This window comes from Leptonychotes weddellii, chromosome 11 (assembly GCF_054177405.1).
Source record: "Leptonychotes weddellii isolate Sample4059 chromosome 11, ASM5417740v2, whole genome shotgun sequence".
Taxonomy (NCBI): Eukaryota; Metazoa; Chordata; class Mammalia; order Carnivora; family Phocidae; genus Leptonychotes; species Leptonychotes weddellii.
In genome coordinates, this window is record NC_138379.1 from 39,587,312 (window position 1) to 39,611,423 (window position 24,112).

The 24,112-nt window shown below is 45.0% G+C and overlaps 1 protein-coding gene and 1 long non-coding RNA gene across 5 annotated transcripts in view; one reads left to right on the plus strand and one right to left on the minus strand.

The window, feature by feature from the left end:
- LOC145716189 (uncharacterized) overlaps positions 1-24,112 on the plus strand; it is a 111,260-nt gene that overhangs the window by 53,992 nt on the left and 33,156 nt on the right. The gene's annotated exons all lie outside the window — the stretch shown is intronic.
- Positions 1-24,112, minus strand: part of PARVA (parvin alpha) — a 155,449-nt gene that overhangs the window by 38,667 nt on the left and 92,670 nt on the right. Inside the window, exons 2-4 of the mRNA XM_081798596.1 lie at positions 16,587-16,676; positions 16,435-16,505; positions 14,065-14,167 (exon numbers count right to left, since the gene is read on the minus strand). Of these exons, the coding sequence (XP_081654722.1) occupies positions 14,065-14,167; positions 16,435-16,505; positions 16,587-16,676 (264 nt within the window). The remainder of the gene's footprint in view (positions 1-14,064; positions 14,168-16,434; positions 16,506-16,586; positions 16,677-24,112) is intronic.

The window sequence follows — 24,112 nt, forward strand, 5'->3', positions numbered from 1 at the left end:
ACCCTCAGTCTGTTTCTCAGAGTCCATAGTCTCTCATGGTTCATCTCCCCCTCCGAAATGCACCCCTTTATTTTTCCCTTCCTTCTCCTAATGTCCTCCATGCTATTCCTTATGTTCCACAAATTAGTGAAACCATATGATAATTGACTTTCTCTGCTTGACTTATTTCACTTAGCATAATCTCCTCCAGTCCCATCCATGTTGATGTGAAAGTTGGGTATTCATCCTTTCTGATGGCTGAGTAATATTCCATTGTATATATGAACCACATCTTCTTTATCCATTCATCTGTTGAAGGGCATCTCGGCTCCTTCCACAGTTTGGCTATTGTGGACATAGCTGCTATGAACATTGGGGTCCATGTGGCCCTTTTTTCACTACATCTCTATCTTTGGGGTAAATACCCAGGAGTGCAATCGCTGGGTCATAGGGTAGCTCTATTTTTAACTTTTTGAGGAGCCTCTGCATTGTTTTCCAAAGTGGCTGTACCAACTTGCATTCCCACCAACAGTGTAAGAGGGTTCCCCTTTTTCCAGAACCTCTCCAACATTTGTTGTTTCATGCCTTGTTAATTTTTGCCATTCTAAGTGGTGTAAGCACCTTTATGATCATTACTTTAAATTCCTTATCAGGCACATTGTTTATATCTGTTACATTTAGTTCTCTTTCTGAGGTTTTGTTTTGTTCTTTCATTTGGAGCATATTCTTCTGTCTCCTCATTTTGCTTGATTTTCTGTTTGTTTCTATGAACTAGGCAGAGCACTACCTCTCCTAAACTTGAAGGAATGGTCTTGTGTATATTCATTCCCAGTGTAGATTGTGTGTTCCTGGTGACTGGCTGGCTAGTTGGAGCTGTGCCTGCCATGGGTCATGAAGTAGGTCTGGGCTGGAGTGGTCTTGGGGCTCAGAGTGTGCCCTGACAGGGCAGCTAAAGTGGGCATAAGCTGGTGCAGTCCCTGGGGTCTCTATGCAGTGGGCATCCTGGAAGAACAGTCGAAACTGAAGTGGGTGCATGCTGGAATGTCCCTAGGGCTCTCAACACAGAGGGTGGCTTCTCAGGGCAGCTAGAGCCAAGGTGGAGTGCCGAATGGGGGGTCCTGGGGTACTCCATGTATGGGATGCCCTGGCAGGGTGGCTGGAACCAAGGTAAACACAAGCTGGGAGTTCCCAGAGTGCTTTGCATATGGGGCACCCTGGAGGTTGGCTGGAGTTAAAGTAGGCATAAAGGTCCCAGAGTACTCTGTGCTGGGGGTGCTCTAGCAAGCCATCTGAAGCTGAAGTGGTACAGGCCTGGAGTGTTCTGGGTGCTGTATGCCTGTGTCACCTTGGATGATGACTAAAGCTGTAATGAGATGACCAGGGGTATCCTGTTGTGTGCTGTGCTGGGGCCACCTTGGTGGGACAGCTGGGGCTGGTATGGGCTAGGGGCCCATGGCTTGCTGAAGTGGTAAGCCAGCTAAGGCACCCAGACTCTGCTCCCATCCGTGTTATCAAGGTGGAGGGGGAATGTAAACCATAGAGCTCACCAGCTCCTCCAACCCAAAGAGATTTCCAGCAGCTTTTCAATTGTTTGGCAGAATTTTAGGGCTGGCTTTTAAATATTCCAGTTGCTCTTCTAAACTGAGTTGTGTTTTTTTTTTTTCTTTTTTTCTCTGTCCCTGGTGTTGCGACTGGTGTGGGCTAGTGGCCTGGGGCTCACTGAGCTGGCAGGCTGGCTATAGTGCTTAGACCCTGTTCCTGTTCCTGCACTATCAAGGTGGAGGGGAGTGTAAACTATGGTGCTCATCAGCTCCTCTGACCGAGAGAGTTCCAGCAGCTCCCTTGCCATTTGGCAGGGCTCTAGGGCTGGTTCCTTTATATTCTAGTTGCCCTTTTAAGCCCAGCTTTTTTTTTTTTTTCCTGTGTCCTGGGTAGATGAATCTGTTAGTACTGTCCCTCTCCAATGCAATTCACAGCATCAGGGGTGAGGTGCCCTTCATTGCCATGTCTCTGTCTTGCTGTTTTCTATGTGTCTATCTTTTGTTGTGCAGCTGTTCAGTCAGCCCTCAGTTCTTCAGGAGGAATCGTCCTATAAATAGGTATAGATTTGATGAGTTGAGGATCTTCCCAAGTTGTCATCTTGGACCAGAACCTACCATCTCTGTTTTAAAGTCTATTTTGCTGATGTAAATATTGCTTTTTTGTTTTTACTTCCATTTGCATGGAATATCTTTTTCCGTGTGTACGTGTTCTTAGCTCTGAATTGAGTTTCTTTTAGGCAGCATATTAATGGGTCTTGTTTTTTATCTGTTCCTCCACCTTATGTCTTGGATTGGAGCAACTAGACCATTTACATTTGAAGTAGTTATTGATAGGTATGTACTTATTGCCATTTTGTTAATTGTCTTCTGGTTATTTTTGTAGGTTCTCTGTTCCTTTCTTCTTCTCTTGTCACTGATGACTTTATTTAGTGTTATACTTGGATTCCTTTCTCTTTATCTTTTATGTAAGAGAGATTTTTGGCTTTTGGTTACCATGAGGTTCATATATAGTATCCTAAGTATATAGCAGTCTATATTAAGGTGATGGTCATTTAAGTTTCAGTACTTTCTAAAAGAATTTCATTTTTACTCCTTTCCCTCCATGTTTTATGTATATGATGTCCTATTTTGTATCTTTTTGATTCCCTTAACTATTTAAGATGTAATTGGTTTTATAATTCTTTTAATCTTCATACCAGCTTTACTCCCTTTAGTGTATGTTTGCTTTTACCAGTGAAATTTTTTTCTTTTCATAATTTTTTTAAATTTCTAATTATGGCCTTTTCCACCTTAAGGAAGTCCCTTTAACGTTTGTGGTAAGGCCAGTTTAGTGGCGATGAATTCCTTTAATGTCTGGGAAACTCTTTATTTCTCCTTCTATTCTGAATGATAACTTTGCTGGGTTGCGTATTCTTGGTTGTAGGTTTTCTCTTTTCATCAATTTGAATATAGCATGCTACTCCCTTTGGGCCTGAAAATTTTTGTTGGAAAATTAGCTGATAGCCTTATAGGTTTTCCCTTGTGTGTAACTGTTCGCTTTTCTCTTGCTGCTTTTAAGATTCTCTCTTTATCTTTTTGTCATTTTAATTACTATGTGTTTTGGCGTAGACCTCCTTGGGTGCATCATGTTTGGTGTTCTCTGTGTTTCCTGGACCTGGATGCCTGTTTTCTTCCCCAGTTAGGGAAGTTTTCAGCTATTATATACTGAAATAAGTTTTGCCCCCATGTTTCTCTTTTCTATCATGCAAATGTTATTATTCTTGATGAAGAGTTCTCTTAACATATCCTCATTTTCTACAGTTCTTTTTGTCCTTTTGTTATTCATCTTGAGTGCTTTTTACTACCCTGTCTTTCAGATTACTGGTCTGTTTTTCTGCATCCTCTACTGTTGATTCCTTCTAAGGTGTTTTTCCTTTCAGTTATTATTCAGCTCTGCTTAGTTATTTTTCATATTTTTTTGAAGTTCTTAATGAGTTCATTCACTCGTGAGTAGTTTAGGACCACTACTTTAAACTCTTTGTCGGGTAGATTGCTTATCTCCATCTTGTTTAGCTGTTTTTTTCTGGGGTTTGTGTCTTTTTCTTTTGTTTGGATCTTATTCCTCTTATTCTGTCTGACTCTCTGTGTTTCTTACTATGTAGTAGGTAGGTCAGGTATGTCTCCTGGTCTTGAAAATAGTGGTCTTCTGTAGAATGCATCCTGTGGTGTCCAGCACAATCCCTCCAGTCACCAGAAACAAGTACTCCACAGGTGTCCTCCATGTGTGCTGTGTATGCCCTCCTGTTGTGGTTGGGATGCAACTGCTGTGGGCACACTGGTTGGCAACACTTGCCCCTGGCATGGATGGCTGCAACTACTGTGGGTATGATGGTGGGTGGGACTAGCTCCCCCAATCCTGGGGAAGGAGTTGCTCTAGAAAGGCACTGGTACTGTCTGGGGCTGCCCCATGGGTGTGGTAGGAGCTGCTTTAGAGTTACAAGGTAGATGGAGAGTGTCAGAACTCATTTCTACAACTGTCCAGCTAGCTAGGCTGAAGGAGGGCAAGAAAAATGATGCCTGTCAGCACCTCCATTCCCTGAGAAAGCTCCTGCAGATACCTACCCCACTCTGGCACATGTCCTAAAATTAGTTAATAATTCTCCTGGATGTACACCCGAGGCAGTTTTCAAACTGCTATTTCCGTGCTGGGTCTCAGGTCAAGTGATATAGTGTGTTGGCCATTTAAGAGCAGAGACTTGGCTTGCTACCCCCACCCACCAGAGTTAAGCCCCAATGATTTTCAAAGCCAGCATTATGGGGACTTTAGGCCCCCCAGGTGCCAGATTTGGGGCTTGATCTCCTTACTCCTCAGGAGGTCCTCTGGTGCCTATAATATCCCTTCCGCATGCGGGTCACCACTGTTCCATGGTTCCCTACCATGTTTCTTCCCCTCCTATCCTTCTCGATGTGGCCTTCTCTTTAGTTGTAGAGATCTGCTCTGCTACTCTCAGGTCATTTTTAGAGTGAGCTGTATTACATATTAGTTGTTGTTTTAGTGCTTCTGTGGGAGGAGGTGAGCTCAGGATTCTTGTACTCTGCCATCTTCCTCTCTCCTTCCCATCTCGGGGCTTTAATCCTAGCCCTAAATCTGTATGGGTACAGACATTTGATAAAGAATTATCAAGGGCAGACTTTTTGTTGTCATTCCACACATATCCAAGGATGAGACATTTATCCTTACTGACTCTCTGGGGGACAAGATTTCCTAGTTTACCCCCTGAAATTGTTGCCCTTCAGAAACCCCTGGCTTTATTCAGGGGTCTGATCCAACTCCATCCAGGCTTTTTCTCTTGACCCTGTATGTGTGACCTATTAAACCTTAGGCTATAGGCCATTAGGAATTAATACTTATCTTACTGGATTTATACTTCCTTCATTTTGGCATCAGAACAATCTCCTTTCCTTCCACACCAGTTTAAGCATGCAATACAAAAAAACCTTTTTAAAGTCTTACCCAGATTTTTAAAGCATGCCAAGAGGATTTGTCTGAACACCTAGTTAGCCATAATGTTGAACACTAAAATCTATTTTCCTCTTATAATGGTAGTGAGAGCCATCATCTCTGACTTGTTCCTAAGACCATGTCTTTGATATGTCACTAATATATTCACTGTTAGTTTTCATCTTTATCATAGCTAGGTAGTTTCCTTTTCTTACATTTCAGCAGCTATCCCAAGTGAAACAGTATCAAGGATTATTTGACATCTGATAGAATAATTCACATTTGCTACTGACATTTATATATATAACTCTTGTATTTTTTTAATAAGATTGATAATATACAAACATGGAAAAAATTCAAGCTGTGAAACTTAAGTCCCTTCTTCCCATTGTAGTCCCAAGTTCCCTGGTTCCATTCTACAGAGACAGTTAATTGTGACTATTACCGAAGATGTTCTCTACATACTCAAGCATTAGATGTGTCCCACAACTCACACACACAGTAAACTATATGTACAGTTCTGCACTTGGACTTAGTAAGAAATTTTAGAGAGCTTCTCTACTACTTATAAAGAATAAAAATAAAAAGACTGCCATCCAGCTTGAGGCCAGAAAATGCTTCCTCCATTTTAAGAATAGCAGTATACATTATCTGCAAGTATCCTAGAATCAATGACTATTTTAGTGGGAAGACCTTAGAGCATGCTGTCCAAAAGAACTTACTGCTATGGCAGAGATATTCATTTCTGCACCATCCAAATGTAGTCACTAGACACATGTGGCTCTCAAGCACTTGAAGTGTAGCTGGTGTAAGTAAATACATTTTTACTTTTAATAGCTACATGTGGCTAGTGGTACTATATTAGCTCAGCTGGAAGGTTGTAGAGGCCATCGTCCTGGTTTTACAGAAGAGTGATCTGAGCTGCAGAGAAATGCTTTAGTGGTAGAACCAAGATTGGAACTTAGTTCTCCTGTCCTTCTCTTCATTCCTCCTTCAGTCTTTCACAGCTTCTACTTCAGCCTACATACTTTGGGGTGTGGGGAAGTGACTGTCAAAACCAATATGATCAAACCCTTCAAGATGTTGCTCCTCCTGGGATTCACAGGATCATCCCCATTCAACATCACTGGTTTCCTTTAGCTGCTTATTCCTTACATTGCTAGGTTTTCTTGAAACTTTTCCCCAACTATACAGCTCCCCCTCTAATTTGATATCATCTTTACCTCACAAGGAGGTGCTTTGTTGGTATTTCCTCCACTTCCTCTACGGCTCCTAGGTCACCTTCAAAAGCCCCATTTCTCATGTCACTTGGCTCACAAGCCATCAGCAGTTACCATTGCCTACCCACCCAATGCAGTCTAAAATTCTTTGTTCAAGGTTCTCTATAATGCAGGCTCTTCTTCTTTCTCTAAATTTTTTTTTAATTTAAATTCAACTAGCCAACATAAATTTCAGATGTAGTGTTCAATGATTCATCAGTTGCATATAACACCCAGTGCTCATCACATCATGTGCCCTCCTTAATGCCTTCATTTTAGAATGGTTTTTAGATTTCTGGAAGAGCTGAAATTATAGTTAAGACAGTTCCTGCATATTCTGAATCCAGTTTCACCCATTGTTAACATCTTACATTACTAAAGTACATTTGTCACAACTTCTGAACTGACATTTGTACAGGACTTACTGTTCACACCTACTCATCATTGTCACCTTTAGTGTCCTGTTCTAGGTTTTCAGACTTTCCTTGCTCTTCATGACCTTGACATTTTTGAGGCGCACTGGGTTTTTCCTATGTTTTTCTCATGGTTAGACTGAGGTTATGGGTTTTGGGGAGGAAGACCACGGAAGTGATGTGCCCTTTTCATTGCATCGTATCCAGGGTGTATGCTATCAACATGACTTATCATTGGTGATGTTAAGCTTGATCAGTTGGTCAAAGTAGGGTCTGTACCTTGTTTCTCTATTGCAAAGCTATTTGTCTCCCCCAACTCCATACTATAATCATTGGAAGCACGTCACTAAAATGCAGTCTACTCAAAGGGTGGGAGTTAATCTTTGAGGGGGTTGTAAATACATGAATTATTTAGAATTATTCAGTGAGGAAGAGTTGTCCCTTTCCTCTCATTTATTTAGCTATTTATAACAATATGAACTTAAGGATATTGATTTTACACTTTGGACTACAATTCTACTGTCATTCATTGTTGTGCTCAAATTAGTCCATCATTAGCTACTGGGGCTGTTTTAGGTTGGTCCTGAATACTTTCAGCATGCTGCCCCACAGATAAATACGTTTTTTCAGCCCCTCTTTTTGGCACAGCAAGAGTCTCCAGTCCTAGAGTTTGCAAATTCTCCACATACCTTGGTTTCTGTTATTGGAGAATGGTGCAAGAAATCAAGATCCGGGTCTCGTCTGTGTCAGCCACAAGTCCCACACAACCGATCTTGATGATCACCTACCCACACACTCCTTGTCTGCACAACACTCTCCCTGCACTCACCCTAAAATCAACAGTGGCCTACCAGCAACATTTTGTTGTGCTGACTAAAATGTTCTTTTCCTTCCACACCTGGTTAAAGTTCTCCTTCCATAAATGCTGCCTCTTTCATGTCATCTTTCCTAAACTACTTGATCTCCCACAGCCCTCTGTACTATCAAGCACTGTGTTACATCCTATGTTACACTGCAACACATTTTTTTTAAATTTTTTCTTTTTAGATTTTATTTATTTGAGAGAGAGTGAGAGGGAGAAGCAGGCTCCCTGCAGAGCAAGGAGCCTGATGCGGGGCTCGATCCCAGGACCCCGGGATCATGACCTGAGCCGAAGGCAGACGCTTAACCGACTGAGCCACCCAGGTGCCCCCACATTTACTTTTATATCCCTAAATTCAGCAGTTAGCATGTAGCAAATGAAATGGTTGTTGCTTAATGACTATTAACTGACAAGAGTAAGGTCAGTGTAAGATGTACTCTCTAGGGTCTATCAGGGACAAAGACACAAACACACACTCTAAAACAAAAAACCCTCCTGCAGAACCTTTATGTCCAAGGGACCCTTCTCCATCTCATGCTTGAAGATCTCCTGTTTCCCATATGCTATTGGGAAAATCAGAAGGAAGAGCCTTAGGACTTTCATCCCTCAAAACAGGTGAGGACATGCACATGTTTAAAGATAAGAATCGGTTAAATAAAACATACCCTAAGGAAACTCACAGAGCTATCCCAAGTCGGGAAAGCTTATGTTCACATGAAACGATTATCTTGTGCAAGCAGTTTTCTAGAATCCTTCATCTCCTGCCTCTCTCGGTCCTTAGAGCAAGCTTTGGTCCTGAGGTGTGGGAAGGGCCGGAGCTGTTGGTGTGAGAGACTTGAGGGGATGGGGTGGCATCATAAATGGGCAGGCCCAGCTGGCCAGCATCTGCATTTTCCCTGGCAGCAGCACCGAGGGTACAGAGAAACAGCCAGGCTCAGCAGGAGCAGCTCCTAAGGCAGATGTGTGCCCTCTCGTCTTCCTGGATGCTGTGGATGCCCCTTCCCAGGGCTCCCTGGCTCACCTGCAGATGGTGCCCAGCACACCCCATCAGTTTCCATCTCCAGCCCTAAAGCTCTCCTGCTCAAGAGCTTCTCCGGCAGGAGTACAACCTGGAGGCCCTTAATTCTTACACAGGCAGTCCTCACCCAGCGGGTGACAGGAGGCAGAAGGTAAATGCCTCTGGTCCCTGTCCTGGGAAGGATAACTTGAGGTGTGTTGTCACCTGGTTTCTCAGAGGGAAAACCACAGGACTGAGCGCTGGGTGCAAACAGAGCCGCCGTCCTTATGAATGCGCCCTCAAAAGGGCCTATCTCTTCCCCTCTTACGTTTCCCACCTGATTATTCACTTTCTGAGATTCCCTCTCATATACACTTCCTCAACCCATGTCCTTGTCCCAGCATCTGCTTTCAGGAAAACCTAAATTTGGAAATGCTGCCAAGGCAAGACCCAGGGAACAGTGGCTGCTGGGTTAGGCAGCTCAGAAAGAAGGACTGGGGAAGGGTATGTCAGGACAACCTCCCAGACATGCCTGGGGTCTCTGAGAAAGGCAAGCAGAGTAGACCGTGCTGCCGAACAAGGAGCATCTGGCTGTGCAGCGGAGACCCAGAGACCCAGGTATGACCCTGCCTTCACAGAGCTTGTGGTCAGAGAACTCCCAGCCAATGCTGCTCAGCAGAGGGGGCCTGTCATCTCAGGGATGCTTACCTATTCAGGCCTTTTGCCGAGAGATTCTTGCCTCCAGATCTTGGTCATGTCTAGGTTCTGAGTCCTTGCTCCATGAGGCCATCAACCTGGTTCCCTGGATTCCAGATCCATATCCTGCTCTGGAGATGTGACTCGCTTAGCACATCCAGACTCCTGGAGGTGCCTGTGGCATTTCCATTTTCCTCTAAGTGCCAGTGTTTCATAGTTTCCTAAACCCAACCTCAGCCCCTCCTACTCCCATGCCCAGCCCCCGTACAATTTGAAAGTGCATTTCTGGGAATGATCATGCCTGGTTCATCTTCGAACTCCCAGGTCATAGTACCGTACCTATGTATAGATGTTTATGTGTGCTACAGATAGCAAAAGTCTCTCTCTCATATGCCCAGATATTGATTCGAAATACCATCTTCTAACAAAAGAAATCAGAGCTCTGTGGAGAAATGGCTGATTCCAGGGCCAGAGTAAGTAAAACTTAAGATGAGTCTGGGACATTTCATGATGCCAGAAAGTAAGGAAGTGCTAAGAACAAAAAACATGCGCTGGCACGTCCAAAGTGGCCAGGAGCCAACCTGAAAGAGCTCCAATGGTCAAAGCTGGAGGTATAGGAGCCAAAAAAAAAAAAAGGTAATATTGGATTATAATCTAAAGTATAAAATAAATACCCTTGTGTCCATACTGAATAAATGGGCAACTTTTCCTAACAGAAGGATTCCAATTAATAAATGTGGAAGGAATGGGTGTGCCCAGGTGGCTCAGTCAGTTAAGCATCCAACTCTTGATTTTGACTCAGGTCATCATCTTGGGGTCATGAGATCAAGCCCTGCATCAGGCTCCATGGTGGGTATGGAACCTGCTTAAGATTCTCTCTCTCCCTCTGCCCCTCACTTCTCCACTCTCGCGTACACGTGCTCTCTCTCTCTAAAAAAATGAATGAATGGATGAATGTAGAAGGAATGAAGAAAATAGAAAATATCCACTAGGCAACCACAGTAATAACTGAGGCAGATATGCTCCAACAATTAAAATCAGTGGGGAAAATTTAAGGAAAAACAAGATATTTGCATAATCTTATCTCCCCCGCCCCTAAATATATGAATCACTAAAAAAAAATAGTAACTTCACAGTGAAGAACTCTGACAGACACCACCTTAACCAAGTGATCAGGGTTAACTCACCAGTAATAAGACATGCTAACCTCAAGTACTCCCCTGATACAGTACACTGAGAAGGACCCATCACGTCTGTGGTATTCTTCCCCTAAATATGTAACCTTCATCTAATCCTCAGAAAACATCAGACAGACCCAAGTTGGAAGCCATTCTAAAAAATAATCAGTCCTTTTTCAAAAGTGTCAAGGTCATGAAAGACAGGAAAGGCAAAGACCGTCACAGGTTGGAGGGGACATGACTACTGAACAAAGTGTATGATCTTGGATTCGATTCTAGAGCTGAAAAAGGACATAAATGTAAAAAACTGGTGAAATCCAAATAAATTCTGTGACTTAATCATCATGCTGAGGTTGATTTCTCAGTTTTGGTCCTTGTACTGTGGTCAGGTAAGATGTTAGCATAGAGGGAGCTGGGCCGGGGGGTCAGGAACTCTGCATTCTCTTTACAACTCTAAGTCTAAAATTAGTTCAAAGTAAAAGTTAAAAAAAACCCAAAACCTACTGACAAATGGCCTAGGAAGTGTTAAGACAAATAGTAAAATATAAAGAGGATCTGGAAGTTCTTAGAAGGCTACCAGGGCAGGAAGCAGCATGCCATGGAGAAAAGGATTTTTGGAGCCAGAGAAGTTACGGCGGCAGCGCTGGGGCTGGAAAGTCGTGGAGAAAGTTCCACCGACCTAGCATGGAGGGAGCCAGTACTTTCTAAGTGCTTCAGAGAAATGGGATGGTTTGACACATGCACTTGGGAGTCCGGTTGTCACAATTTGTGACTAACAGAATATAAGGGATGAAAGAGAAGGAGCAAGAGAGGAGGACTCCTAGGTTTTTAATCTGAGCAACTGTCTGTGTGGTTGTGACACCATTCATCCCTCTGGAAAGGAGAATGGCTTTGGTGGGGAGGGGGAGGAGATAAGCAGGTCAGTTTGGGGCAGGTCGGTTCCAAGGTGCCTGGGTGACACCCAGGTGGGCATGCCTGGAAGGCAGAGGAGTACCTTACAGCTTCAGAGAGTGATCCTCAGAGAGGCGATGGCTGGAATGTAGAAGTAGGTGAAACACCCAGGAAGAGGATGTGAGATCAAGAGAGAGGGGAGGGGGCCACGCATGGAAGACTGAGGAGTCCCCACGATTATGCAGAGATGAAAAGCGTACCAAGAAGTCGGGGGGAAGTGGCATGTGTGGGAAGCCGAAGAGAACCAGGAGGGCATGAGATCCCAGGAGCCCCTGAGCTGGGGAAGGGGGACGAGACTTTCAGTAGTGTCAGAGGCCACAGCATAGGAGGTCATCGGAATCGACACTGGTGGCCTCAGAAGGGAAAGCCGGTAGAGAGGTTGGGGTGGGACCCAGCTTGTCCCTCAGGGGGGCATGTTCAGTGGTAGGGGAGCAGATACAGAGCCAAATATTCTTTTGATAAACTTTGCTGGGAAAGAGGAAGATAGAAAAATAGAGGGGAAGTCGAGGTTGGAGGGGTCACCCCAAACTCCATCTCTAGACTGACTCCTCCCAGGAGCTCCCAATGCATATTTTTACCTGCAAACTGGTTCTCTCCACCTGATTATCCTGCCTGTAGCTTTTTAATATGTGTGCCCAGCCATCTACCTACAAAGGGTCTAAACTTAGGTTGACAAAAGCAGCGTTGAGATCTGAAATAATAATTGAATGTGACTGCCCCGTGCCTGACTCAGGGCTCCACAGACGTGATGCTAGGCGGTTCTGGAACCACGTGCAGAGGCAAGATTACCTCATGACCAAGTTCCATCACTCCCTGACCACGTTCCACCCTTGCCCTGAAAGGCCCGCACAGAGCATTTTGAGACACTTTCAGATCCCGACAGGAAATTTGCTTGGGGAGGTAAAAGCTGCAGTCACTGAAAGAGACGCTCAGTTGAGGCTCTCGGCTTTTCTACACGGACATGTGCCGAAGCCTTCTCCTCTCCGTGTTGAGCTGCATTTACAAGCCTTTAAATATTAACACTCGCTAATACTGATGTTTGAGTACCATATCAGTTTAGCTTCCTAGAAATGACTAGATTTTATAACACTCATTCATTCAGTCACATTAAGTGCCCGACCACATGTGGCAGGCAAACTGCACGCCGGGATACATAAGTACGATGTGGTGTTTCCTGCCCTTGAGGAGCCACAGACATTTCCCTGGACAGCTACAAACAACATGGAATGTCATAGAATAAAGGCATGTATATTATATACACATCTGTATGTATGCGTGTGTATATCCGGGGGAACACAGAAGGTGCATGACCATCACTTCTAGAGGTGTTTGTTGGAGGTACGAGAGGCAGGCGCACTCTACGAACCCCAAGATTGGTTTGCCTGCCGGAGAGAGGGAGAAGGGCCCGAGGCGGGAGGAACAGCATGGGTGGAAGTATAGAGATGTAAATAGGTACATTTACATAGGTATACAGAGGTAAATAGGTAAATAGAGATGTAAATAGTAACGTAGCAATGGTATTCACAAAAGTAATAAAACCAGTACTCATGAAAAGGATGAAAGACATTGACGGGGCACTCACTGCGTGTCCGGCATGATCCTAGGCACTTTACGTTGCACAAGCCATGCGTGTGAGGGAGTCCGGAGCTGAGGCTGAAAGATAGCTGGGCGTCGCCTGAGGAAATGTCTGAATGCGGTGCTACAGGGCCTGCCTGGGTCCCCCTGGCAGGGGAGAGCAAGCACTGGAAAGACTAGACTTGGGTTTTGAGGACGCTCGTCTGCTGGTGCCGTGGGCTGGGGGCAGTGAGCCGGGAGGCACAAAGGTGAGGCCGGAAGCTGTTTCAGGAGTTCAGACGAGTGAAAATGGCAGGGAGGATGGATGCAGGAGACAATGTGGCAAGAAGAAATGAGCCCTGGAGGCCCCCCACGTATCTGAGGTCACAAGAAAGAGGGCAAGAAACATCTTTGGAAAAGTAGATGAGCTCAGCGTGAGAGTAGCTAGGAATGGAAGTCTAGAACTTGGAGCAGAGGTTTGGACGAGAGAGAAAACAGGGAACAGCTGAGGAAAAGTCCAAATTCAGTCAGGCTGAATTTGGTCTTTCAACACTAAGATCAGCCCTGAATTTGCCTTTCTCCCCCTGGAGGCCTTATATCTCCACAGGAACACAGAAGGGGAACATACTTTCCCAGAGACAACACACCTAGACACGCAGAAGCCGAACATCACAGAGGCACGGGTTCCCACACACTTGCACCTGACCTAGACAGGGATACACAGAGGAACACACACACAGGTCCACAGATCGCAGAGGTACACACACACACACATGCCCAGAGGTGACAGAGGTCTATATAAACATGCACACATGTAACTAGACCTACAGAGGCCACACCTGCACAATTTTCTAGAGGGGGTAAGGCATGTTTTCCAGTATACAGTGGAGTCTTTTCATCTACCCAGCTGATGGCCTTCAACTGCTAGGGGGAGCAGCCCCATCCGGTCATTGACCTCCCTCTGCAATTCATTCCGGTAGAACCGATTGCAGGAGGACAGCTAAAGGCTCCCCTGGTCTGTCGTCCCACACCCTGCACAGCCCTAGTCCACTGCACATGAGCTGCTGTCGGCTGAGCACAACTAAGTAGGAGTCGGTGAGCCACCCACCCGCCGATCAAAGCTCTCCACTGCAACATTCAACCCCCTTCTCACCAAAGAGCTTCTGTAGGACTTGTCCGTCGTATAAATCTTCAGCCAGGTCTTTCACGATGATTCTTTCACCGACAAGCACGTCATTAATCCAGTCAATTAACACCTACGGGGAGAGAGACGGAACAAGAGAAGAGTCATGGGTATTTTCTTATAGATCAGCTCTCTTAGCCTGGACAATTAAAATCTAAATGAACTTCAGATCTGGAAAGCAGCAGAACTGTCCATGTGACTCAGTAGATGGATACAAAGCAGTGTGAACTCTAGGGGCCCTGCTATTTTTCCGGTATAAGCGCTTCTAAGCTGGTGACACCAGTGTCCCTGCCGGTATTTTTTGGCCCCTTACCATTCCTTACCCCAATGGCAAGCGACATTCACACAGTGTTTGGGTGTGTAGCTAGTACCAGGCAACGGTACTGACTCTGGAGTTACACAACCTGGGGTTAGTGACCCACTAACTGATTCGTGTAGCTCTGTCATCTACGGACCTCTGTGTGTACCTGGCAGGCTAGTTTCTGCTCTGAGCCTCTGACGGCCCACCTCTAAAATGGAGGAGGAAAAGACCTCCCACTTGAGGTAGCAGGAAAGAATCACATACGGCAAGGGCCAAATGCTCAATAAATCTTATGAATTAATCAATATGAATATTACTATGAATAAATAAAGCTTTCCCCTAGTATGACATTTGGTTGGGTGTTACTATCACCCCTATGTTCAGGAAGGGAGATCAGACACAGAAGTGAACGTATTTGCCAAGGTCGCGTTGCTGACTGGACGGAGACCAGAACCGAACTCTTGTCCGTCCCCTTTTAAGGGACTGTTCTCCTCCTGGCCCCAAACTACCTCTCCATGGGGCCAGTGCAGTCTCCCCTCTTGGCGCTCTCTCAGCGGCTGTCATTACCTGAGCACCCCCTGCATCAAGCACCGAGCGGAGCCATTCCACGGGCATCCCCTTTAGTTAATCTGCACAACACCCACGAGAGGGAGGGAGCATTCGTTTCATTTTTCAGGCAAGGAAACTGAAGCTTGTTCAAGTCCGTTGTCTTTTATTTTAAATTTTTTCAGGTCATTTGCTTATTATTTTTATACAGTAAAATTAACTCATTTTAAAAGATGCAGTTTGGTGAGTTTTGGTCATTGTACACAGTTGTGTAACCACCACCACAACCAAGATGCAGAGCTGTTCCCTCAGCAGAGGAAGGTTCCTTTGGGCTCTTTGTGCTCAGTCAGTCCCCTTCCCTGAGGACAGGTCAGGCAACCACCATAATTTTGTAAAAATGGAATCACAAAGAACATCACCTTGTGTGTTTGACTTCTTTGACTTAGCAGAAATAGATTGCCTTTATTACAGGGGCTGTAGTTGGGCTGGGTTTCCAAACCTGGGGGGAGCCCGGGGCCTTCACAGCACATTGTTCTACTGTTGGTAGGAGCTTCCCTCCTTACCCTTCCTCCCTCCCTCCATCCAGCCATACCCCACGTATCCCCTACCCACCCACCCAGCATTTATGAATATGTGCTCCATGTCATATTCTGTGCTGGATCCTGGGGTACAATGATGAAAAAAGAGGTGGTCTCTAACCCTGAGAAGCTCATCATTTAGGGAAGGAGACAGAGAGGTGTCTGAGTAGTGGTAACTAGTCATCAGATGGTGACTCTGAGGGGACAATCTAAGGTTGAACAGGCAGCTAGGGCATGAGACCCCAAACACCACCCTCAGAAGCATGGGCCTCAACCTTCAGTTGGCAGGAATCTACACACACGGTTTGAACAGGAAAATGAGAGATCTGATGCACATTTTGAACGAAGCACTTTGGCGTCCAGTGCCTTTTTGTCCTGTTTTGAGTGTAGCTTGGAGAAGCTAATGAAGAAAAACACAGGATGGGGAATCCAAAGGGGGATGGCATAAACACTTTTCAGGGGATGACCACATGCCAGCCCCTCTGCCAGGTACAACGTACATGATGTAATTCAATCCTATCTACTTCTGTTTGAATTCCATCTCCTCTACTCAGCTGGGACCATACACAAACCAATGGCTTTTCTAAGACTCACTTTCCTCATCTGTAAGCGGGGATGACATGAAGTCTTACTTTGCAGGGTGCCTTTGAGGGCCCTTGAGAAAAGCAGAAAGACTGCATGAACCTGAAGATCGTGGCAAATGTGAGCTCATCTGCACTAACTTCTCTGGCACTTACGATCCACACCATTCCCTGGGCAGCTGCCATGTGCCATTTTTGTTAAATTTGAGATGTCCACCTATGGGACCATGAGCTGCCCATCCAGAGCAGGTGGTCTACAGACGCCTGTTAAACCCGGGGGCGGGGGGGGGGGCGGAGGGGGGGGCAGTTGGCACCCTTCCTGATTTCTTCTTACCTTCATCAGTTCTTGCAGTTTGGGGTCGCTGCGGGAGTTTGGGTCCACCATTGTTCGCACTTCATTCTCCTCTTTAAAAGGAAAAGGCAGTCAGTGGGGGTGGCTCCACTTGTAGGCATTAGGCTAACCCAGAGAACAAGAGACCCAGTTACCCAGCATGGTGTCCTCCGGGTCCAGCTCGAAGGGGATCGGGCTGAGGGGTAGGTTGATGGCGTTCATGCCTTCCTCCTGAAGCTCCGATACTACAAGAAGAAGACAGGCAAAGTCACACTGTAGCCCACCAGTGATGGGGAGGCGCTCTGTTACAAACGTGTTTGGGATGGACATTAATACAACCACTAAGGTTAGCTTACAGCTGTTACTCAGCCTGCAACAGATTCCCTGCCTCTCCTCACGAACAGGACCGAGTAGTCCCCTTCAGGTCACCTCTTCCAACTATCACCTCACTCCCTTTCCTCGGGGAAACAGGCCTCTCTCTGCTCCCAGACACGATCTCAGGATAACCACAAGTGAGGTGGGCACTCACATCTTTCTGAGGTCTCTGCCTGTCACCTCCTGCCTGCCCCTCCTTCCAGGGCTTTCTATCTGGTGCACAGTGGGGGCCCGGTAACCGTTTGGGTGAACAAGGTCACCAAGTCAAGGCCACATTTATGTTGTAAGCCATTTCTACCCTTGGTGCAACCCTCCTTTGGCTTCTCTCCTTATTTGGCTTCCCTAAGTATTTTTCTGATTATCCTACCTTCTCTTTTGCCTCCACCTCACCCCAGCCGCTGCTCCAGAACACCTCAGTCTAGCCTCTTTCTGGGCTCTGGTCCTGTCCCTTCAGCTCTAATGAGTAGGGGGACCTGGGGGCCAGACATCTCCACGCTTAGGCCCATTTCCTCAGCTGAATGTCAAGAGTTCGACTGGATGGATGGCCAGCGAGTCCTTTTCACCATTTTCAAATCCTAGAAATCTATAATTCTACTTTTCTCAAGGAAAACAAAAAGAGGTCAATGGCCACTCAAGCCTTCCAGCCTGCTCCCCACCATACGCAACCCACCCCGGCCACCGCAATGAAGCCTCAGAGAAAAACAAATCCCTACCACAAAACCACTGTGTGATGGGCATTCGATGAGCACTGACCTTGGATCACCCCCCCCACCCCTAAAATCAGTGACTGAAATCTCCTCACCTCTATTCACTTCCAGTTTGGAGAATTACTTTTCACCAATTAAGCACAGAAAGGCCATTTGCTCTGAAGGCACTGGTCACCAAAGGGCTCTCAAAGAGCTAATATGGCAGCAGCAATCAGCCTTAATAAAAGCAATGTCCCATCTTTCCATTTGATTTATTTATTTTTTTTTTTATGGAATCTGGCCTCCCTGACTGCCAGCATAAAGTTGCAAGAACTCTTAAGCACAAGGCAGTCACTTACAAAGAGTTCTTTCATATTAGCAAACTCACTGATGTTTGCAGTTGGACTGGGGACGAGATTGCCTAACAAAGAGAGTGAAACACACTCTACCCTAAAGAGACACAACTTGCATTATGAAGCTGGTATTTAGTCCCGTTGCTGTGGGCTCTTGACATTCATACGGGATATCAGCCAGTCACGGTCTTGAATCTGCAAATTCACAGGCACCCACCACTCTACATAATTCCCCTCATAAAACATAACTGAAAAACATAAGCCACACCTTCAAGGCTAAAATGATTCTGATAAGCCTAGGATCACGTTTGCTTTCTAGTGAAAAACAATGGACTCCTGCAGTCTTGTGAGACTCTTAGAATTTCTTCTAATATTCCTCCTAAGACTGGCAGTTCACTTTCTTTTCCAGGCTGTTTCTCACAAAGAAGCAAGATTTCCACCACTGAACAAGCATTACTGTGCAAGCACTGGGCAGCGGAAGTCAAGTCATGCTTAAATGGGGGTGCGAGGCTGGGTGTACTGGCCGGTGAAGACTAGCTCCTGCCCGGGACCTTCTCTACCTATATCCCCACCCCCCAAACCCCCCTCCCCCCAGGGCTGCACTGTCAGTACAATAGCTACCAGCCACATGAGGCTATTCACGTTTAAATGAATTAAAAATTCCATTTCTTAGTTGTACCAGTCACACTGCAAGTGCTCAGGGGCCCACACGTGGCTAGCGGCTAACATGCTGGACACCACAAATGTAATGATGTCCATCATTACAGGAAATTCAATCGGATGGTGGTGTCCTAGTTGATCCTATATCTCCAAATGCTGATGATGTCCACATTTAAATCTCCAGACAAGGCCTGACCCCGAACTCCAGGCTTACCCAATGTCTCCTCTTTGGTTTATTAATAGAGATCTCAAATGTATACCTCCGCAACAGAATGATTGTCTACACCCTCACCCCCACCATGACAACACTTAAGACCGTCATTCCCCTGTTCTTCTCTTCTTCAGTCAATGGCATCACCATTTATACAATGATTTAAGCCAAAATCCAAAAAATCATCCTTAACTTCCCCTTCTTTATGTCTTGCATCTAACACATTGGCAAGTCTTGTGGGCTCCGCCTCGAGACCAGGATCCAATGCCAACCACTTCTCACCATCTCCACCACACCATCCTGGTTCAGGCCACCAGTATCTTTCACCTGGACAACCAGAACCACCTTCCAACTGGTCTACTGCTTTCTGATGCATTTTCCCCACCCCTGTCTACTTCCCACAGCACAGTCAGAATGATGTATAAGGATGTAAATAGCATCATACATTCTTCTGCTTTAAGCACTCCTGTGGCTTCCCATCATACTCAGAATAAAGCTCCAACTCCTTACTAATACCCATAAGGCCCTCTGGTTAAGCCCCCTGCTCCCTCTCATGTTTTATTTTCTGCAGAGCACTCATCACAATCTGAAATAATAATCATCCATATGTCTGTTGTCTGTTTCCCCCCACCCCCCACCAGAAAAAAAAACTGTGAGAAGGCTGGTACTTTTTCTCTTTTGTTCACTATTAGATCCTCAAAGAGGAGCCAGAGTGCCTACATTCAAATCCATGATCTACTAGCTCCGTGACCTTGGGCAAGTTCATTAACTTCTTATACCTCAGTTTCCCCATCTGCAAAATGGGAATGATAATATTACCCACCTCCTAGGGTTGTTGAGAAGGTTAAATGAGTTAATATATGTCAAGCACTTGGAAGAGTGCCTGGTAGTTGGTAAGAATTGTGTAAATACGTTATGTGGGGGCACCGGAGCGGCTTGGTCAGTTGAGCGTCTGAATCGTGATTTCTGCTCAGGTCACGATCTCAGGGTCGTGAGATGGAGGCGCGCGTGGGGCTCTGCGCTCAGGGGGGGAGTCTGCTTCTCTCTCTCTTTCTACCCCTCTGCCCCTCCCCCTGCTCACATGCACGCGCTCTAAAATAAATAAGTAAATCTTTAAAAAATTAAAAAAAAAACTACTTGTTGAGTAAATGAATAACCCAAACTGTTAAGACCACCGTTTGACTGCACGGGTTATGAATTGAGCCAGAATTTGCCAGAGCAGTGTAGACAATGCAAAGAAGGATTCTGCCTTGTTCTCAGGGGGAAAAAAAATTATATTTTGGCCTGAACCTGTGTGCACATGTGTGTGCATATGTGTGTGCTTATATTTTGTAAGGAGAGAAAAGCCGCATCTGTTCCAAGACTGTTGTACAGCCTGAGCTAATCTGTGAATATAGAGATATTTACACCTCCAAAATGGGACTAGAAATGTAATATTTGCAGCAGTGACTCCTAAAGATGGGTCTGAACAGGATCTTTTTTATGTGTACATCATCGTTAAAATGTTTTCAGATGAAAAAAATCCCCAGTCAGAAACACTCCCCTCTGCCCTGCCTCTTTAATTCACTCACAGAGACATAACAAACCCTAGAAGAAAGGCTGAGATATGTTTGCAATTGGAAATGTTTTTTTTTTTTTTTTTTCAGGAAATGATTTGGTACAGGAACATCATTCCCATCCCATTAACTGCTGACTCTGAGCCAACTGTTTGTAAAAGTGAATATGCAAACTGCCCGGTTCAGGCCTAGCCCCCGCCCCATGGGGCCACGTTAGTGGCCACTTTCCCAAAACAGCCCTCTTGCTTTGGAGGCTTCCTTTCTATTAAACCCAAGCAGGACCCAGCAGAAGCCCCTCGCCAATCCCTGTACTCTGAAAGAGAAAAGAGCTGCAATTGAATTTTCTCGGCACAGAATAGGAATATGATGTTTATCCCTTGAACCTCCTCTAACAATCTGAAACTAGGGCTCAATGTGCAGCCCGTGGTGTCTCGCGGCGCCATTAGTCATAACTTAATAAACAGATTAAATGCCCAGCTGAAGGTCGAGCTCGAGAAAGCAGGGTGATTGCCTCAACTCCTGCCTGAAGTGCTCGCCATCAGAGAGGGGGCTTTGGCTTTTCCGGGAAAGGCAGGCTGACCCTGGGTCCAGTGGTGCCACAGAAAAAGTATACGGATGGGCTTTGGAGTTTAGAAGAGCTGGATTTGAATCCTACTTCTATTTTTAGGTGGGACCTTACATAAGCGATCTAACCTCCCTGAAATTCAGTATAAAACAATTCTCTATAAAATAACGTTGTAGCTAACACTGCTGGTCTCCTCGCTAATATTTATTTTACTCTTTTTCCCTGCTGAGAGAACCCTCATTTTATTCCAGGGTACACTTCCCCTTCCTAAGTTCCAGGGGAGATCCTGACTGGTTTAGGCTAATCACGATAATCTTAATTCCCTTGGTAGTGACTGATTCAAGCATTGCCATTTGATACAACGAGTTGTGAGAAAACTTCTAGAAGCTTCTAACAATAGTTTTCCTCCATTTTAAAGAGAGGCCCAAAGAAGAGAAGGTATTTTTCTCCTTCTCATCATTATTATATCAGGATGCTATGCCTGGATTTGCTGCAGCCATTTTGTAGTCACGAGGTGAGCTAGCCCAAATCCAAAGAAGAAACTAATATGCTAAGATTGGCAGAGAAGAAGGAAAGGGGTTCTTGTTGATACTGTTAAGCCCCACCATCCCTGGAGCCACTCTAGCTTTGTGTGTCTTGTTATAAGAGATGTAATAAGCTCCCTTATTGTTTAAGCCAGTAGAGTTGGCATTTTCTGGGGCTTGGAGCTCAAACTCCCTAATTAATACACAGGACACCAGGATTATAAAGTTGATAGATGAATAGCGTAGGTCTACAATGAATGGTAATTTTCCTTTCCTTTTTTCCATGAGAAACATCAGAGCTGCAGGCATCTCTTATACTTCAGAATACATACAGGGATTCAAAGAATACCACAGAGAAAACAACTATGGAGAGAAGAATGGACAGAGGTTTCCAAAATTACAAAAGGGTCCATTTATGCAAAGCCAGTAATTTCATTCGTTCAACCAGTAAACATTACTAGGCACCTCTTCTGAAGCAGACCTTGCGCCAGCATTGGGAATATAGGCCTGGGAATTTGACAGGGCTCTGCCTTAATCTGCTCACAGATGGTGGGAGGGGCAGACACACAAACAACATGCAGGATGCTGCACAGAGGGGTGAGAGCCACGTGACCACAGGGCTGTGGGAGCTCAGGCAGAATGAGGGCAGCTCTGGATGGAAGACTGGGGAGTATTCCTAGAAAGGGGGAATTTGAGTTGGACTTTGAAAAACAGAAATTTTCATCTGACACAGGTGCCCCACAAAAGGCACATCTTGTGTAAAAAAAAATCAAGGTGTGTAAAAACGAGGCAGGTGTTGAGAGTGATGATTATGCTTGAGCACTGGGAATGGGGGAAAGGGGGGGCACAGAGGGGAAGAGAGGGAAAGGAACAGAGGAGCAAATAGGTAGGCGAGGTCCAGAGTGTCAGGGATCATGAATTCATCTGTTCCCTAGCATTCCCTGTACCATGCTCCCTGTGTCTAGAGACAAAACAGCAACCAAAACAAACCAAACATACCAAGGAAGTGAAAGAGAGTAGCTAGGATGCTCTTTCTCCTTCAGTGGAAGTGGGCACCAGTGAGATATTTGGGCTGCTCTAGATCCTTATCAGGACTCTGATGATTAATCTCTGGTCCTTCTGAAAGCTCCTAAAGCTCCCTTAATTCCTAAATGGATCAGACGTTCTTGGCAGCAAGACAACTAACTTGATAATGGTCTAGTCAGCAAGCCCCAACAATTTTTGTCTATGTGAAAAATCAACCTGAAAGAATATCAATCAAAAAACTATAGTTAACATCATACTTAATGGTGAGAAAATGAATGCTTTCCCCCTAAGACTGGGAAAAAGGCAAAGATGTCTCCTCTCACCATGCCTATTCAAAATCATATTAAAAATTCTAGTTAGTGGGCGCCTGGGTGGCTCAGTTGGTTGGGCAACTGCCTTCGGCTCAGGTCATGATCCTGGAGTCCCAGGATCGAGTCCCGCATCGGGCTCCCCCTGCTCGGTGGGGAGTCTGCTTCTCCCTCTGACCCTCCTCCCTCTCATCCTCTCTGTCTCTCATTCTCTCTGTCTCAAATAAATAAATAAAATCTTGAAAAAAAAAAAAATTCTAGTTAGTACCACAACACAAAAAAAGGAAATAAAAGGTATAGAAATTGGAAGCGGGGTGCCTGGGTGGCTCAGTCGGTTAAGCATCTGCCTTCGGCTCAGGTCATGATCCTGGAGTCCCAGGATCGAGCCCCACATCAGGCTCCCTGCTCAGTGGGGAGTCTGTTTCTCCCTCTGCCCCTCACCCTGCTTGTGTTCTCTCTCTCCCTCTCACTCTCTCTCTCGCTCTCAAATAAATGAATAAAATCTTAAAAAAAAAAAAATGGGAGCAAGGAAACAGAACTATCTTTGCAGATGACATGGCTATCTATGTAGAAAATCCCAACTAACTGACCAAAACAAACAGAACAAAAAACTCCAAACTCCTAGAACTAGTAAGCAATTATAGCAAGGTTGCAGATACAAGGTAAATAAATGCACAGTTGCCTTCCTTTATGCCAGCAATGAATGATTGGAATTTGAAATTAGAAATACAATATTATTTACAGTAGCACCAAAGATGCAATGCTTAGGTATAAATCTAACAAAATTACGTATAGAATCGATATGCAGAAAATGATAAAACTCTGATATAAGAAATCAAAGAAGATTTAGGTAAGTGAAGAGACATTCAGTATTCATGAATTACAAGACTTGATATTGTTAAGATGTCAATTCTTCCCAACTTCCTCTATAGATTAAATGCAATCCCACTCAAAATCACAGCAAGCTATTTTGTGGTTATCAACAAACTGATTCTCAAGTTTACACAGAGGGACAAAAGACTCAGAGTAGCCAATAAAATGTTGAAGAAAAATGACAAAGTTGGAGGACTGACACTACAAACTTGAAGAATTACTATAAAGCTACAGTAATCAATACAGTGTAGCACTGGTGAAAGAGTGGACACACAGATCACTGGGACAGAATAGAGAACCCAAAAATAGATCCACACAAGCACATTCACCTGATCTTTGACAAGAGCAAAGGCAATTCAATACAGAACGGACAGTCTTATCAACATATGGTATGAGAACAACTGGACATCTACATGTAAAAAATGAATCTAGACACAAACCATACACTTCTGCAAAATTTAACTCAAAATGATCACAGGCCTAAGAATAAAGCACAATACTATAAACTTTCTAGAAAAAAATAGAAAACCCAGGTGACGCAGGG